At 46.0% G+C, this 19,197-nt stretch overlaps 1 protein-coding gene across 2 annotated transcripts in view; it reads left to right on the top strand.

Annotated features, from left to right (window-relative positions):
* RFLNA (refilin A) overlaps positions 1-17,882 on the top strand; it is a 42,650-nt gene extending 24,768 nt beyond the window's left edge. For both annotated transcript variants that reach the window (XM_075568375.1, XM_075568376.1), the window contains 2 exons: positions 12,725-12,834; positions 13,422-17,882. In XM_075568375.1, coding sequence (XP_075424490.1) covers positions 12,725-12,834; positions 13,422-13,755 — 444 coding nt within the window. In that variant the 3' untranslated portion in view covers positions 13,756-17,882. The remainder of the gene's footprint in view (positions 1-12,724; positions 12,835-13,421) is intronic.
* Positions 17,883-19,197: the final 1,315 nt, after the last annotated feature.

Here is a 19,197-nt window from a genome sequence, read left to right on the forward strand (position 1 = left end):
CGTTCCATTCGGGTTGGAAAGTGGATTTCCAGTGCCAGAGTGGGGGAGGAGGGTGTGTGTGTGTGCGTGTGTGCGTGTGTGCGTGTGTGTGCGTGCGTGTGTGTGTGTGTCAACTGGTCTGGGCACTATCGTACAGAACTTCCATTGTATGTATGTATGTATGTATGTATGTATGTATGTATGTATGTATTGTGACAAACGGCTTACTCCGGGGCTCCGCCGTCTGTCCGGGACTGTTAGAACACGGTCTTTTAGGGTAGGTTAAATGATGAGACGTCACGTACTGTTCCTTTAAACAGGCTATGCCTGGTTTATTCAGTCCCAGGCACTGAGACTGCCACAGTTTAAACAGAAAACAAAGCCAAACAAAAAGCTGCTCGTCTGAGCGATAACTTAAACTTAGATGTCCCTGACTCAGAGTTGGAAGTGGCTTGTCCACTTCCACCAACAAAATAAGTACCTTTGCAGTCTTTAGACAAACTAACAGAATGAATGAAGCGATTTGGGAAAGAGGCTTTCTCACCCCTCTGCAGTTCAGCAGCCTTCCAGGCTCTTGGGCGGGGCTCAGAGGAAACAGGAAACAGGTCTTATATACCTGAACTCTAATCAGCATGACAGGTGACAGAAAACAGGCAGCAGACAAACTGTGGAATGGAGTGCCTGTACTACGAGGCTGCCCTGTTCAGCTTAGACAGGACAGAAACTGTTCAGTATCCTGGGAGCCCTGTATATGGAGTTTATTACCAACCCCTGGTTTCTGTCACAGTATGTATGTATGTCTTTATTTATATAGCGCCATTAATGTACATAGCGCTTCGCAGCAGTAATACACGGGACAATCATATAAATAACAAATAATATAAATAACACATAAAGGGGAGAAGCACTTCAGACATAAAAGTAACATTTAGGAAGAGGAGTCCCTGCCCCGAAGAGCTTACAATCTAATTGGTAGGTAGGAAGAACGTACAGAGACAGTAGGAGGGCGTTCTGGTAAGTGCGTCTGCAGGGGGCCAAGCTTTATGCATATGGTGTAAAACCATCACTCATAGAGCTACTCATATGCTTCGTTAAGCAGGTGTGTTATGAGTTGGATAAGGTGGATAGAGAGGGTGCTAGTCGGGTGTTGAGGGGGAGGGCATTCCAGGGGTGTGGGGCAGTCAGTGAGAGAGGTTTACGGCTACGGCCCAAGTGTTGACTGCTGGACGTGCGGCTGGACGTGCGGCTGGACGTGCGGCTGGACGTGCGGCTGGCGTCCTGGTGGCGCGTGCACAGCTAAAAGCCGCGATCTGTGTGCGGTCTGTAGTGAGCGATGGGAGTCGCAGGGGCACGGCCAAAACGGGTGGGAGCATGGCCATGATGGGAGGGGGGGGCGCAGCCATGACAGGGGGGGAGCACGGCCATTGGCTCCCCGGACACCACATGACCGCGTCGCCGCACGGGAAGACCCTGCTGGCTGACGGCGCCATCGCGCTTCGTGAGTGCCCACAACAGAAACCCCTGCGGCTGCCTGATAAGACGTGAGTGGCTAGTGTGCGGAGCGCACGCCGACGCGCGCGCCGCCGTTACCGCTGGGGACCCGGCCTAAGGCTGGAGAGGGCTTTAGATACAAAGGGGGCAGAGAGAAGACATCCTTGAGCAGAACGCAAGAGCCGGGATGGTGCACAGCGAGAAATTCCAGTGGAATTTCTGCGTGATAATTCCACCGATCGGCACGATCTCAGGTGAGCGAATAACCCCCAAAGGTGCTCCTGCTTTATTGGCTGTAACCATTCGTCTTCTTGCCCACTCAAAAAGACTGAGGTCCCCATGCACGCCGGGCCTTTGGGCTGGAAATACTTTGTTCTTTCTTTTGCCTTCTCTGTGCAGAAGTAAAAGGGTTCAGCATTTTTCTTTGACATTCAGTAGGGGGGCGGGGGGAGTTGGGGGTGCAGTGGGGTTGGGGGTGCTGTATATTAACCCTTTTACTGCCACAGGGGTTTTCAGATGTGTTTAATAGCTTTGGAAATATTCACATTCGTGCAGCGAGAAGCACAACTCACAGTGAATAGCCAATATGTGCTGCCTTTATTGGGGTCTAATTTGGGGTACTCACATAGTAGAGGTACTAATTTAGCGGAGGGTCCAATTTTTGTAATACTTAAGAGAATTTCCCTCTCCAAATAAATAAATAAATATATATATATATATATATATATATATATATATATATATATATATTACTATATATATATATATATATAATATAATATATATATAATTATTATTTTTTTACAGCTAATGTGTATCAAGGCACCTCTCAGACATTAAAAGTTGCACCAGTCATATTCGGAGAAATGTAATTGAAAGCATTCGAGTTATTTCCAATGGCACATTGATGCCAGTCTCAGCACGCGTACCTATATATACCAGTCCCTGTGCCACCTGGTTCCACGTCACCAGGAGGCCCATCCTTGTAATATCCCAGTGCATTCTGGGCTCTATAATTGTGCAGACTACAATGCCCACAATCCATAGGGGTTATCTTATATTGCTGGGGCCCTTAAACCAGCAAACCAGTATAGATGGGTTTTTTTTTTGTTTTTTTTTAATGCTTACCTGGGGTAGGGAAGCCAGGCGGCTTCTCCAAAAATACTGGACACAATGGTGACAGATGTGACGCGCTCGACACACACACATCTTTGCTCCATGCTGTTTCCTCCTCTCCTTAGCCCCACCCCCTGGCTCCTGACACTTGCTCCTAATTGGCTGCATTACCCAGCAGCAGCAAATCAGGATGTAGGAAGCTACCCAGCCCCTTAACCGCCCTGCTTTCTCCCTGCTCTGGGAAACCCCTTCCCCCCACCCCCCCAAGCCAATCAGGTCGCTATGTCCAGAGAGGTAATACCAGACACATACATTTTTACTGGACAGAGTGTCCAAATACAGGACAGTCCGGTTCAATACTGGACACCTTGCAACCCTAACAGGGGGACACCCCGTGTGATGTAAGCTTTTTGACAACAAAAAAATCAATTTGGGGTGTAGCGGCTACTTTAAACACTTGTTGAGATGGCTTCTGCATCACAGCTTTAATTCTAATTAACGATGCCAGTGGCGTTCCCTTCTGCAGGAGCCAAAGCGCTCTGGAAACACTGTATTCATTCACTAGGATGTGTTTTGCAAGATAAGCCAGGGGCTGTGCACGGCAGCGGGCTCTCAGCTGCCAGGGAATGACAATAATGCAGAAATGCTAAAACATGTCAGCCGGCTGGAGTTTGTGATCTCCGCAGACGCGGGAAGGTGTCAGAGAGGAATTACTGCTTCTGTCCCGGGGCCTTTTTCCAGCCACGAAAATCAAGGAGCTCCACTCTTCTTCTTCTTCCTTTTAATTAAAATATGAACGCGGTTTCAGCGCAATGAGAAGGCTGTTAATTATGTTCCGGTGAAACAACAGAATAATTAATACTTGGTCACAACGCCACTGTCTGGAGAACTTTTGCGCTATGGAATAAATGAGGGTTTGAACCTGTGTTCCCTGAAACTCTGGGGATTAAAGAGGAAATCCAAGCAGCTTAAAAAAAAAAAATATATATATATTTTTTTAAATATATGCAGCCTTTGATTACCTTTATTGAAAACTAATTACCTAAGCTGCCGATTAATTAATTCTCCCGTGATCGATCAGCAAAGATGCTGCTTCCCAGGGTCCCCTAAATGGCCGCCTTTCTGCTTCAATCAATTCTTCAGTCAGTGTAACTCAGCAACTACAATGTATTCTTATATTACTACGGTAACATTGAAACTGAAAGGCGGCCATTATGTTAGGCACACAATCAGCATGCTGACAGATTTATAACAGGAGCAGCAAACGATTGCCAGCTTGGGCAAGAATATAGAATGTCACGTGCTTTACAAATAAGAAAGAAAAGGGGCGGGGGGGGGAGTAGTTTTGCGGCTTCAAAGTTTTACGACGTGTGGTTTTTGTAGGGAAAACCGTTCTGTAACCGAAAGGAAAGAAAATGTCATCTCTGTCTAAGCTACAATAATAATTCAGCGCTAAATAAAGAAAAGGAGAAGACAAAAGCCTCCCCCCTTCCCCCGCAATCATTATTCTGACCACTTCTTGAGTTCCTTAAAAATGGGGCTGAAACCCAAATAAAAGAGATCAGAACACAACCCTGCTCAGGTCCCCGCAAATATAACCCTCGCTTGGCCACAACAATAGTACTGTTACGTACGTTAGGTAAGTGGTTGGTTGTGGACAATCACAATACATTTTAAGGCAGGGATGGGCAACTCCAGTCCTCAAGGTCCACCAACAGGACAGGTTTCCAGGATATCCCTGCTTCAGCACAGGTGGCTCAATCAGTTCATGCTTCAGCACAGGTGGCTCAATCATCTCTTTGATTGACCCACCTATGCTGAAGCAGGGATAGCCTGAAAACCTGTCCTGTTGGTGGCCCTTGAGGACTGGAGTTGCCCCTCCCCCCCCCACCTGTTTTAAGGGTTCAGCATTGAAACCCTCTGGTACAATCCGCAGCTCCGGCATGCAAACCTTACATTAAAAATCAGCCGCGATCCCGTAGGCTAAAATACTTGGCGGAAAGAAATGTCCTTTCCCACCGGTGTGCAGCCGCCTCGCCGCCTCGCCGCGCTGCGCAGGGAGTTGTTGGAATAACCCTTGTGGCGAGGATTTTGCTGCGGGGAAAGTTAAAGTGTAACTCTGTCTGTCACCTTGAAGTAAGGCGTGGAATTTATGCTCTGGGATACTCGGGCCTGCGTCTGCCATTAATGGAAGCTGCTGCTGCTTGTCCTAAGACAGAGAATCTTTAACCATTTCAGTGACGGGATAGGGTTGCCAGGTAGCTTCTACAAAAATACTGGACACACACACGCTCGAGAGACACACACACACACACCCCTCTCACCTCTCTCTGCTTCATGCTGTTTCCTCCTCTCCTTGGCCCCACCCTCAGGCTCCTGACACCACCTCCTGATTGGCTCCATTACCCAGCAGCAGCCAATCAGGATGGAAGAAGGTGCCCAGCCCCCTAGCAGCAGCAGCCCTGCGCTGTCCCTGCTCAGGGAAATCCCGCGGCCCCCCCTTAGCCGGTCAGGTCACTATGTCCAGAGAGGTAATACCGGACACATACATGTCCAGAGAAGTAATACCGGACACATACATGTCCAGAGAAGTAATACCGGACACATACATGTCCAGAGAGGTAATACCGGACACATACATGTCCAGAGAAGTAATACCGGACACATACATGTCCAGAGAAGTAATACCGGACACATACATGTCCAGAGAGGTAATACCGGACACATACATGTCCAGAGAGGTAATACCGGACACATACATGTCCAGAGAAGTAATACCGGACACATACATGTCCAGAGAAGTAATACCGGACACATACATGTCCAGAGAAGTAATACCGGACACATACATGTCCAGAGAGGTAATACCGGACACATACATGTCCAGAGAGGTAATACCGGACACATACATGTCCAGAGAGTTAATACCGGACACATACATGCCCAGAGAGTAATACCGGACACATACATGTCCAGAAAGGTAATACCGGACACATACATGTCCAGAGAAGTAATTCCGGACACATACATGTCCAGAGAAGTAATACCGGACACATACATGTCCAGAGAGGTAATACCGGACACATACATGTCCAGAGAGGAAATATCAGACACACACACGCCCAGAGAGGTAATACCGGACACATACATGCCAGAGAGGTAATACCGGACACATACATGTCCAGAGAAGTAATACTGGACACATACATGTCCAGAGAGGTAATACCGGACACATACATGTCCAGAGAGGTAATACCGGACACATACATGCCCAGAGAGTAATACCGGACACATACATGTCCAGAAAGGTAATACCGAACACATACATGTTCAGAGAGTTAATACCGGACGCATACATGTCCAGAGAGGTAATACCGGACACATACACGCCCAGAGAGGAAATACCGGACACATACATGCCCAGAGAGGTAATACCGGACACATACATGTCCAGAGAGGTAATACCGGATACATACATGTCCAGAGAGGTAATACCGGACACATACATGTCCAGTATTACCTCTAATTTTTTACTGGACAAAGTGTTCAAATACAGGCCAGTCCTGTTCTATACTGGACACCTGGCAACCCTAAGAGGGGGGGCTGCAACACCGCAGCTCAGGCGCTAACGGGGGTTCATATGGGCAGCGTCACATTTAGGGGTAAACTCCAAATAATCCAAAGTGGTCGTTCGGGCTGAAAAATCCCCATAGACTTTTAATGGAGATTTCCAGCCGAATATGTCCCAAACAGTCACTTTCCGGCTCCTTATTGCAGCAGTCATTCTTGATCTTTAATAGCCATAGAAAGCTGCCTCTTTTCTTACAGTAGTCACCAGAGTCCAACATAACGCTGGTTTTTCTGTGAGTCTCACGAATTTGAAGGCGGTCTCACTGATTTTTACTACCAGTACTCCCATAGGCTTCAACAGAGTGTGTGTGGGTGTGTGGGGGGTGTGGGGAGGTGTGGGTGTGTGTGTGGGGGGGGGGGGGGCTGTATGTGTGGGTGTGTGGGAGGTGTGGGGAGGTGTGGGTGTGTGTGGGTGTGCGTATGTGGGGGGGTGTATGTGTGGGGAGGTGTGGGTGTGTGTGGGTGTGTGTGTGTGGGGGGGTGTATGTTTAGGGGTGTGGGGAGGTGTGTGTGTGTGTGTGTGTGTGTGGGGGTGTATGTTTGGGTGTGTGGGGGGTGTGGGTGTGTGGGGGGGTGTATGTGTGGGTGTGTGTGGGGTGTGGGGAGGTGTGGGTGTGTGTGGGGTGTGTGTGTGTGGGGGGGGGGGTGTATGTGTGTGTGTGGGGGGAGTATATATATGTGTGTGTGTGTGTGTTGGGGGTTACACCCCATCAGGTGCTAGCATTAGGGGTCAGTGGCTATAAGTGGCAGAGGACACCCCTAATAGCCCCGTGATCTTTGCATCTAAACAGTGTATTCATTCGGTGCGCACGTCTGAAATCCCACATGCCTTTCACTGCAATCTGTTAGCATGTCTCATGAAACAGAAATAGTATTTTGCACACACAACGGGACAGGTGTATTTCCGATGTAGCAGTCTTTAAGTGCAAGCTTAGGGCAGTTTGAGTGTCTAGAGACATGTTTGCGGTGATACAAAGACTTTGCAGAGCGCTGTGCCCAGGACATGCGTGAAAACAAGAGGTAACTCTCACTGTATTACTGCCTGTAACACGTTATAACTCTGTGCCCAGGACATGCGTGAGAACGAGAGGTAACTCTCACTGTATTACTGCCGGTAACACATGTTATAACTCTGTGCCCAGGACATGCGTGAGAACGAGAGGTAACTCTCACTGTATTACTGCCTGTAACACATGTTATAACTCTGTGCCCAGGACATGCGTGAGAACGAGACGTAACTCTCACTACATTACTGCCAGTAACACGTTATAACTCTGTACCCAGGACAGACGTGAGAACGAGAGGTAACTCTCACTGTATTACTGCCTGTAACACGTCATAACTCTGTGCCCAGGACAGACGTGAGAACGAGCGGTAACTCTCACTGTATTACTGCCTGTAACACACGTTATAACTCTGTGCCCAGGACATGCGTGAGAACGAGAGGTAACTCTCACTGTATTACTGCCGGTAACACATGTTATAACTCAGTGCACCAGGACATGCGTGAGAACGAGAGGTAACTCTCACTGTATTACTGCCAGTAACACGTTATAACTCTGTGCCCAGGACAGACGTGAGAACGAGAGGTAACTCTCACTGTATTACTGCCTGTAACACGTCATAACTCTGTGCCCAGGACAGACATGAGAACGAGTGGTAACTCTCACTGTATTACTGCCTGTAACATGTTATAACTCTGTGCCCAGGACAAACGTGAGAACGAGCGGTAACTCTCACTGTATTACTGCCTGTAACACGTTATACTGTAACTCTGTGCCCAGGACATGCGTGAGAATGAGAGGTAACTCTCACTGTATTACTGCCTGTAACACGTTATAACTCTGTGCCCAGGACAAACGTGAGAATGAGAGGTAACTCGCACTGTATTACTGCCTGTAATACATGTTATAACTCTGTGTCCAGGACAGACGTGAGAGCGAGAGGTAACTCTCACTGTATTACTTCCTGTAACACGTTATAACTCTGTGCCCAGGACATGCGTGAGAACGAGAGGTAACTCTCACTGTATTACTTCCTGTAACACGTTATAACTCTGTGCCCAGGACATGCGTGAAAACGAGAGGTAACTCTCACTGTATTACTGCCTGTAACACGTCATAACTCTGTGCCCAGGACAGACGTGAGAACGAGCGGTAACTCTCACTGTATTACTGCCTGTAACACACGTTATAACTCTGTGCCCAGGACACGCGTGAGAGCGAGAGGTAACTCTCACTGTATTACTGCCTGTAACATGTTATAACTCTGTGCCCAGGACAGGCGTGAGAACGAGAGGTAACTCTCACTGTATTACTGCCTGTAACACGTTATACTGTAACTCTGTGCCCAGGACATGCGTGAGAACGAGAGGTAACTCTCACTGTATTACTGCCTGTAACACACGTTATAACTCTGTGCCCAGGACATGCATGAGAACGAGAGGTAACTCTCACTGTATTACTGCCTGTAACACACGTTATAACTCTGTGCCCAGGACATGCGTGAGAGCGAGAGGTAACTCTCACTGTATTACTGCCTGTAACACGTCATAACTCTGTGCCCAGGACATGCGTGAGAACGGGAGGTAACTCTCACTGTGTTACTGCCTGTAACACATGTTATAACTCTGTGCCCAGGACATGCGTGAGAACGAGAGGTAACTCTCACTGTATTACTGCCTGTAACACGTTATAACTCTGTGCCCAGGACAGACGTGAGAATGAGAGGTAACTCTCACTGTATGACTTCCTGTAACACGTTATAACTCTGTGCCCGGGACATACGTGAGAACGAGCGGTAACTCTCACTGTATTACTGCCTGTAACACGTTATAACTCTGTGCCCAGGACATGCGTGAGAACGAGAGGTAACTCTCACTGTATTACTGCCGGTAACACATGTTATAACTCTGTGCCCAGGACATGCGTGAGAACGAGAGGTAACTCTCACTGTATTACTGCCTGTAACACATGTTATAACTCTGTGCCCAGGACACGCGTGAGAGCGAGAGGTAACTCTCACTGTATTACTGCCAGTAACACGTTATAACTCTGTGCCCAGGACAGACGTGAGAATGAGAGGTAACTCTCACTGTATGACTTCCTGTAACACGTTATAACTCTGTGCCCGGGACATACGTGAGAACGAGCGGTAACTCTCACTGTATCACTGCCTGTAACACGTTATAACTCTGTGCCCAGGACATGCGTGAGAACGAGAGGTAACTCTCACTGTATTACTGCCTATAACACGTTATAACTCTGTGCCCAGGATACGCGTGAGAACGAGAGGTAACTCTCACTGTATTACTGCCGGTAACACATGTTATAACTCTGTGCCCAGGACATGCGTGAGAACGAGAGGTAACTCTCACTGTATTACTGCCTGTAACACATGTTATAACTCTGTGCCCAGGACACGCGTGAGAGCGAGAGGTAACTCTCACTGTATTACTGCCAGTAACACGTTATAACTCTGTGCCCAGGACATACGTGAGAACGAGCGGTAACTCTCACTGTATTACTGCCTGTAACACGTTATAACTCTGTGCCCAGGACAAACGTGAGAATGAGAGGTAACTCGCACTGTATTACTGCCTGTAATACATGTTATAACTCTGTGTCCAGGACAGACGTGAGAGCGAGAGGTAACTCTCACTGTATTACTTCCTGTAACACGTTATAACTCTGTGCCCAGGACACGCGTGAGAACGAGAGGTAACTCTCACTGTATTACTTCCTGTAACACGTTATAACTCTGTGCCCAGGACATGCGTGAAAACGAGAGGTAACTCTCACTGTATTACTGCCTGTAACACGTCATAACTCTGTGCCCAGGACAGACGTGAGAACGAGCGGTAACTCTCACTGTATTACTGCCTGTAACACACGTTATAACTCTGTGCCCAGGACACGCGTGAGAGCGAGAGGTAACTCTCACTGTATTACTGCCTGTAACATGTTATAACTCTGTGCCCAGGACAGGCGTGAGAACGAGAGGTAACTCTCACTGTATTACTGCCTGTAACACGTTATACTGTAACTCTGTGCCCAGGACATGCGTGAGAACGAGAGGTAACTCTCACTGTATTACTGCCTGTAACACACGTTATAACTCTGTGCCCAGGACATGCATGAGAACGAGAGGTAACTCTCACTGTATTACTGCCTGTAACACACGTTATAACTCTGTGCCCAGGACATGCGTGAGAGCGAGAGGTAACTCTCACTGTATTACTGCCTGTAACACGTTATAACTCTGTGCCCAGGACAGACGTGAGAATGAGAGGTAACTCTCACTGTATGACTTCCTGTAACACGTTATAACTCTGTGCCCGGGACATACGTGAGAACGAGCGGTAACTCTCACTGTATTACTGCCTGTAACACGTTATAACTCTGTGCCCAGGACATGCGTGAGAACGAGAGGTAACTCTCACTGTATTACTGCCTATAACACGTTATAACTCTGTGCCCAGGATACGCGTGAGAACGAGAGGTAACTCTCACTGTATTACTGCCGGTAACACATGTTATAACTCTGTGCCCAGGACATGCGTGAGAACGAGAGGTAACTCTCACTGTATTACTGCCTGTAACACATGTTATAACTCTGTGCCCAGGACACGCGTGAGAGCGAGAGGTAACTCTCACTGTATTACTGCCAGTAACACGTTATAACTCTGTGCCCAGGACATACGTGAGAACGAGCGGTAACTCTCACTGTATTACTGCCTGTAACACGTTATAACTCTGTGCCCAGGACATGCGTGAGAGCGAGAGGTAACTCTCACTGTATTACTGCCTGTAACACACGTTATAACTCTGTGCCCAGGACATGCGTGAGAACGAGAGGTAACTCTCACTGTATTACTGCCTGTAACACGTTATAACTCTGTGCCCAGGACATGCGTGAGAACGAGCGGTAACTCTCAGTGTATTACTGCCTGTAACACATGTTATATCTCTGTGCCCAGGACAGACGTGAGAACGAGAGGTAACTCTCACTGTATTACTGCCTGTAACATGTTATATCTCTGTGCCCAGGACATGTGTGAGAACGAGAGGTAACTCTCACTGTATTACTGCCTGTAACACATGTTATAACTCTGTGCCCAGGACATGCGTGAGAACGAGAGGTAACTCTCACTGTATTACTGCCTGTAACACGTTTTATAAATAAATAAATACTTCTCCGCCGCAGCCGGATACTATAAAATCCGGAGTATAATGTGAACACCGAATGCAGGATCTGAAGCGTCATTTAATGTTCTCAGGCTTCTTTTCACCCGAGATGGAAACGGTGAAATCAGAAGCTGATAAACCTTCCTACGGGTACCTAGGAATTTGAAGTGCTAAATGTATGCTGAGCAAATCAGTGTTATACCGTTCTGTCCAGACACGTTTTTACTGTGAAGGAAATGGATTAAGGGAGTGACTTTCTTGGCAAAGAATCTGTATGTCACTCGAGCTCATTTCTTTCTTTCGGCTGTTACAAAAACACTTTTCTTTTGAGAGATATTTGCTGTGTAGGGTATATTGCCTGGCCTGTCAGAGAAGTGTATTTGGATTGAGTCTGACTTATATCCAGCTTCAGTATTCTATTAGACTTCAAACGAGTCTCGCTAATTAATGTCAGAGCGATACGAATAACATGTCATCAGTTTGGTCCCAAAGCACCAAATCTCACTCATTCTCTCGGATATTGACAGCCCGCAATGACAGGCGTGCGAGGAGGGGCCCTGCTGAATAGGCAGATTGTTGCAGATTTAGAATAGGTATTTCATGATATAAAGTCACGCTGTTTGGTTTTTACGTTGAGGGATGTGTATCAAAGATTACCGACTGCAAAATCCGGGCAAAATATATCAAAGAAAAAAAACACATTGCCTTCAATTAGGTATATTTGTGTGTGTGTGTTTGTGTGTGTGTGTGTATGTATATATATCTACTATATATTTCTGAAAGCACTGTATGTGTGCGTCCCTAGCGGCATAGTCATTGGTCCCTTGGCCCGCCCGCCCCCGCACACCTCTCATTGGCCTGAGGCGGAGTGACGGGCCAAAGGACACACACAGGGACACACACAGGGACACACACACACACAAGAGTAGGGGGGGTGTTACCTACATTAGCGGGGCTCACAGTGTTAGCAGCACCCGCGCGCACCTCCTCCTCTCCCCGTGTCTCCCGCGCTTTCACACGATTTATAAATAATACTACCTATTACGCATTTACATCCCGGGCAACGCCGGGTCTCTCAGCTAGTATATATATATATATGAAATAAAATACCTGCATGATCTTATTTATATAGTACGTTAACGAGTGTGTGCTGAATCTCCAATATATATATATACACGCTGGCTCTATTTCTCCATGATGGCCGGCACAGGCCCCATTAGCCAATGGGTTTGGATCATTATGAGGACAAGTGATTTAATCCATTTGAATGTGTCACATTGTACAGAATAGGCGATCTAAAGAGGTCTCTGTCTTCCCCGCAGATTCCGTACTTTCTTCTGAACAGCTCCACTCCGGAGACCTGGCCAAGAATGCACCCGGTGGTGTTTGGCGAAAGCATTGAAGTGAACCCCGAACCAGTCCAAGAAATCAGGTAATCCAGACATATTGGGGTGTCTGCCTCTACAGAGTGAGATTTAGGAGGATGGAGACCAAAAACCAGTATTGTAACGGTGAAGTGCAGGGATACACCTCCCAACGGTCTGAGACGCTGATAATAATCCTTCCATTCACTTCTTTACCTTTTCAGTTATATGTGAAATAGCTTCTTAATGTATATATATTTTTTAAAAAGTCAGGGAGATGCACAGAAAATGTCTGGGGATACAGAAGAGTTTGAGATAATTCACAGAGAGATATATATATATTACAGTGGGGCACTGAAAAAAGGAGTATCAGCTACATTTAACCCTTTACACATACCACTGTCCGTAGCTCAGAGACAGGGCCGTCATTCCCTTAGTCTTGTGCTTGTCAACCTACAGCCCACATCTCGCCATGAAGAGGCCAGTTCAGGTGTTCCAAGGCGCTATTAGCCATGACTTACTAACCAGAAGGCTTTGGGACTTGCGTTAGAACACATACACTGGACCAAAGTACCATATGGGGTCAGGGGGGGCAGTAATGTTTTTTGGGGTGCATTTCCAATTTCAGGCCGCTCATTTCTACTTCTCTTTGTAGATGCAACTCGGAGATCAAATACGACTCGGAAAAGCATTACCGAGATCACGTCTTCTACGCCCCGATCCCCACGGTCACCTCCTTCAGCGAGACTATCATCTCCACCCCCAACTGCACGTGGAGGAATTACAAAACCCAGCTGCACTTCGAGCCTCGTAATAAGCCTCTGCGGTTCCAGAGTACGACCATCATCTTCCCGAAACACGCCAAGAATATTTACAGAACGACGCTCAGCTACAACTGTGGGGTCGCCAAGAAATGGTTTGCGTCTAGCGTGCAACTGGAACAATGCGAGGAAAACAGCCCTTGTATGATATACACGGAGAATCTTTAATTCACTTCGGCATCTCTTCATTGACGCTACGGGAGACCAAATGCATGTGTTTTAACTTGTTTCGTGCCGGAGGGCGCAAGCAACGCACATTGTCACAAGCCCCTCAGACTCTAAATGTGTCAACGTCTTCACGGCTAACCAAGGGCACTTGAATTTAAGACTGTGTATAAAGGATTCGATTCTGGTGTACCTTTTCGAGTTGGATCACATATCGTCTTTTTGTCGTTGTAAGGTTTTATTTTGTGTGTACGTACATATCTATATATATATAACGCTAGAGGAGGTTTGACACACCTTATCTCCGCAGGAGCTGGGAGTAAAAGGCAGATTTCCACGTTTGAAAAATCACTTTTATTGCAAAAATAATAGTTGCTTGCCCCGCATGAAATGAAAATGCCTTACGGAAGATGTGTGGGGTACGGTGGCCAAGTGTCCCAAATTTAGCGGGACTGTGCCAGGTTTGTAGGGAATGTCCCAACTCGGGACGGATCGGAAATCCCCGAAATCTGATGAAGGTACAAGGTGGGAAAGCAGGTCGCATGGCCATAGGTGCAATGGGTGGTGCTGGTATTCTATAGGTACAGTTGGAGAGTTGCACAGGTTATAGACTAGTGTCTGCAGGAAATAAATCCACCATCACTGTTAGCCCCAGGCACTTGGTGTTCAATTCCACCCACAGCCACTTCCACTCGCTGTGGGATTTTATGTAAATGTTACCCTGTGTTTCATATTACTCATCTGTGATTGGGTAATAATATTACACAAGTTATTGTTTTGTCCCTTTATCTCCTTTGGAGGCGGCTGCTTTCATTCCTCTGCTGTATAAGTATCACTCGGAGACCACTAGATAGATACAAGATACTATCGCAAAGTAGGTCCCTCTTGTAAAATGTGTGTGTGTGTGTGTGTGTGTGTGTGTGTGTGTGTGTGTGTGTGTGTGTGTGTGTGTGTGTGTGTGTGTGTGTGTGTGTGACATACATACATACATACATACATACATACACGCACACACACCAGCACCCACGCACCATCATTGGACAGAGATGATACGCAACTGAATTCCGAGGGAAATGAAAAGAAGAAGATGGCGACCGAAAGTAAGATGGGAGGATGAGATCAGAAAATGGGTCGGCGCGACGTGGAGAAGAGACGCTGTAACCACAGGACCCGGGAGATCATTGGGGAGACTTCATCCACTGGTGGGGAGACACGGGCTGAAGGTGATGAGCTGATGATATATATATATATATATATATATATATATATACACTCACATTTTAATCTTACATGAAGCAGGATCTACCGCGTATTTTAAATATATGTGTGTGTGTGTGTGTGTGTGTGTGTGTGTATATATATATATATATATATATATATATATATATATATATATATATATATAAAGATGGGCAAATATGAAAAGGTTTCCTAAAGAAAGTCTGTGCTAACTATAAGAATACATGAATTGACTCTTATGTTATACACAGCACATGTCTGTGAAAATGTTGCATCTGTTACTGTGTATTAGAACTGGGCCCCTACGGTGTGATGTGAAAATAATCCAATAAAATGAGGACGCGCCGGTTCTGTAATAGTGGTATCCCGCCTACCCGCGTCAGTGTTTGCAGGTCCGGGGACACTGCTGCTTGCCAGGGATAGACAGGTCGTGCCTTATACTTCCAATGTAAATTGCCCTGGGGACCACATGGGATGCTGTCCCTGTCCCGGGATATTTGGGATCACGGGGTCACTGGTTCGCAGGCGGCCCCCGCACGGAAGGGCTTCCCCCAGTAGTTAGAGATGCATATGAATTATTCCGAATAGATTATTAGTCTGACATCCGTTTGTGATCGGTATTGTTCAGCGTAGTGCGTTATAAAGGATTGCGCGTGCCGTGAATACAGGCGCAGTGTGGACAGCGCCGAGTCCGACTGCTGCGTCACACAGAACTGTACAGGTGCAGCATAGCACACGCTATCTCTGCCCCTGATATGCCGTGTAATTGGCATGTTGGTATAATGTATGTGTGTGATGTGAAGAATTGTTTTCCAGGTACATGTGAGGTGGCAGCAATGGAGGGTTTTGCATTCCCGATTAACCTCTTCACTGACAGGCAGCCTCGGCGGCTCCCGCAGGAAATAAGGAGTTAAAGGGATTTTCACAATACCATATGACAGAGGTTCTCAACTCCAGTCCTCAACACCCACAGGTTGCTCAATCAGTCCCTGCTTCAGCACAGCTCTTTGACCAAGGCACTGATTGAGCCATCTGTGCTGAAGCTTAGCCTGAAAACCTGACCTGTTGGGGGGGGGGGGTGGTATTGAGGACTGGAGTACCCCCTGCCTTATGATTAGTTATAGGATGTTCTTAATACAATAAGTGTGAACAGTTACGGGATTCGTAACCAGCACAGTGGCACGGAGGTCAAATAGCACCCGTCTGTGGCACTGAAGGGGTTATATAGCACCTAGCCCCCCCCCCCAAATAATGTTATATTTAACCCTTTGCGGTCTGCAACGCAATGCAGCATGCAAGTTTAATTCATTCCTATCTTGGAATCGCAGCACTTTAAGCCCCATCCCACAGAGTGGGACTTTGCCATGTATTTGTTGATGTGGTTTTTACCGAACAATACTTGTCCACATTACTTTTTTTTAATGTATATTAGATCTTGTATATTTGTGTTTCTCTCTCCAGATAAAGTAGTTTGTTTTGTACTTGTCTGATAACCCGTTTGTAAAGGATCTGCCTATTTATACTATTATTTTGCTTCTACCTATAAAAGGTTTCTTGCTTTTTTTGTTGCTGAGCAGAAAACTGCCAGAACTGGTTTATTTTTCTTGTATAAAAGGTAAAATCCCAGACATGTCAACTCATTGATTTTCTGTTAGTCTCACTGATTTTCTGTTAGTCTCACTGATTTTCTGTTAGTCTCACTGATTTTCTGTTAGTTTCATTGATTTTCTGTTAGTCTCACTGATTTTCTGTTAGTCCCACTAATTTTCTGTTGGTCCCACTGATTTTTAGCATCAGCGCCTCATAAAAGTCAAATTTAATCTCACTTCTAAAAACCAGCACTTCCATTTAAAAATGCCAATTTTTTTTGGTCAAGAACCCCCAAATCTCACCAATTTCGGTTCATGTAGGTTGACATACAGTAGGATGACATACAGTAGGATGACATGCAGTAGGATGACATACAGTAGGATGACATACAGTAAGATGACATACAGTAGGATGACATACAGTAGGATGACATACAGTAGGATGACATACAGTAGGATGACATACAGTAGGATGACATACAATAGGATGACATACAGTAGGATGACATACAGTAGTATGACATACAGTAGTATGACATACAGTAGGATGACATACAGTAGGATGACATACAGTAGGATGACATACAGTAGGATGACATACAGTAGGATGACATACAGTGTCCGCAGTCCCGCAGACGACCAGCAAGTGACCGCAAATGGAAACTTTTTCTTGAAAATCCCCGCAAGTATAAATATTTTTATTTCAAAAAATAAAAATGTCACCTCTGTTTTGGAAATGGATCGGAAAACGTATTTCCGATTTTTTTTTTGTCGTTATTTTTAAGGGTTTCAATCACCTGCTAGTTTTTAAGCCCTTATCACTGCAAATATTACACTTTGATTCTGGGAAAATGAATAAAGAGATTTGAATTGTGCACAGAGCTAGGTGGCCAACTTATTCGTCAAGGGCCACAAACAGGTCAGGTTTTCAGGATATCCCTGCTTCAGCACAGGTGGCTCAATCAGTGGCTGAGTCTTCGGCACCGAGGGCTAAATCTTAGACTGAGCCACCTGTGCTGAAGGAGGGATATCCTGAAAACCTGTCCTGTTGGCGGCCCTTGAGGACTGGCGTTACCCACCCCTGATTTAGAAGCATGTATGTCCGCACAACCGTACACGAGACCTTCAAAGAATTTGCATGTGAACGCTTCGGGCGCGACGCTCCTCTCGCTATTTCCGTTAATGTCTGCAGCACTTAACCTGTTGTATCCACATTGAATTCCTCGCCTAAACAATGTTGCGTTTGAATTTTTGTAAAGGACTGTGTCAGAGCTATATACAAATAAAGAATATTATTATTAACGCTGATGATCCAGTATGGGGAAAAAGAGCATTACGTCAGCAATCCACCATTTTTATGTTTTTTTTCTTTTAGTTTTAAAAACATGATTTTCTTCTCTCTAGTATCCGGGGAGATTAGACAGCGCCGGGCTCCGGGGAGATTAGACAGCGCCGGGCTACGGGGAGATTAGACAGCGCCGGGCTACGGGGAGATTAGACAGCGTCGGGCTACGGGGAAAGCTTCATTTTAACCTCCCGGAAACGTAATATTTCAAAACACTTAAATCTCCCGAAGGAAGCAAAAAAATAAAAACGGGTTGGAAAGAAGATAACTATAAAAGCAAATAAAAAGGCAAATAAAACCCCGCTGATCAGCGCGGACAGTTTAAGGGGTGACTACGCCTGAATGGCATGTCGGCTAAACGTGAAATCTTATGGGCGGGGGGGGGGGGGAGGGAGGGGTTAAATCAATAAATCAGTCATTTAGTATTAGATAAGTGACTGTAATTTTTTTTTTCAACTCTTAATGCCATTTTTAATATACCGAGTGTAAAATGTTCTATGCTTTTTGTATTTTCACAGCGGCGGAGCAAAGCTCTGCGTGCCGGTTTTAGCGCACAAAATAAATGTTTATTCCGAAGATATTTACTTACTTTCGTAAATAGCAGATAAATGGCAATGAGATCAAATAAGTTGTTTCTATCCAACGAGATTTGCATGTAATTCCTTTTCTCGGGTGCGACCCTTCTCATTAAGCTTGGAGCGTCCTGTCTGATGTCTCTCCTGGTGTTATCCTATCTGCCTTATCTAACTAGTCTGTCAATCGTTTATTCGGGAAATATTCCTGCGTACGGCTCCCTACTGCTAACATTGTGACCGAATATGGTATCATAATGTGACTTTCTGGGAAATCGTATAGCTCCCGTCACTCCGACAGGGTCCCGTACCTTCTTACGTACATATAGGGAACTCAAGCGTATTACCCGAAGTTTGTTACATCAGCTTCAAATGTCACTCTGTCTTCAGACATCCCAAAAACGCTGGATGTCATAAGTTAGCACACCCCTTTCCTCCTTAAGATGTCTCCCAACAGTTGTCTTGTAATCAAATCACTTAAACTATTCAGAGTTAGGAGGAAATATAATTTCTTACACTGAGCATCTTTTTATTTCTATAGCAGGTTTTATCCCACCTCCCCGGCAGTGCAAGATCTTTGTAACTTTCCTGTTTGTGATAATTTGTTGCCAATGTTCCCAGCAGTTGGAGCTGGAAACTGTAACAATAGTCAATGTTACCCTACTAATATTAGGATACATTGTAGCTGCTGACTCACACT

The sequence above is a fragment of the Ascaphus truei genome, chromosome 13, assembly GCF_040206685.1.
Source record: "Ascaphus truei isolate aAscTru1 chromosome 13, aAscTru1.hap1, whole genome shotgun sequence".
NCBI classification, from domain to species: Eukaryota; Metazoa; Chordata; class Amphibia; order Anura; family Ascaphidae; genus Ascaphus; species Ascaphus truei.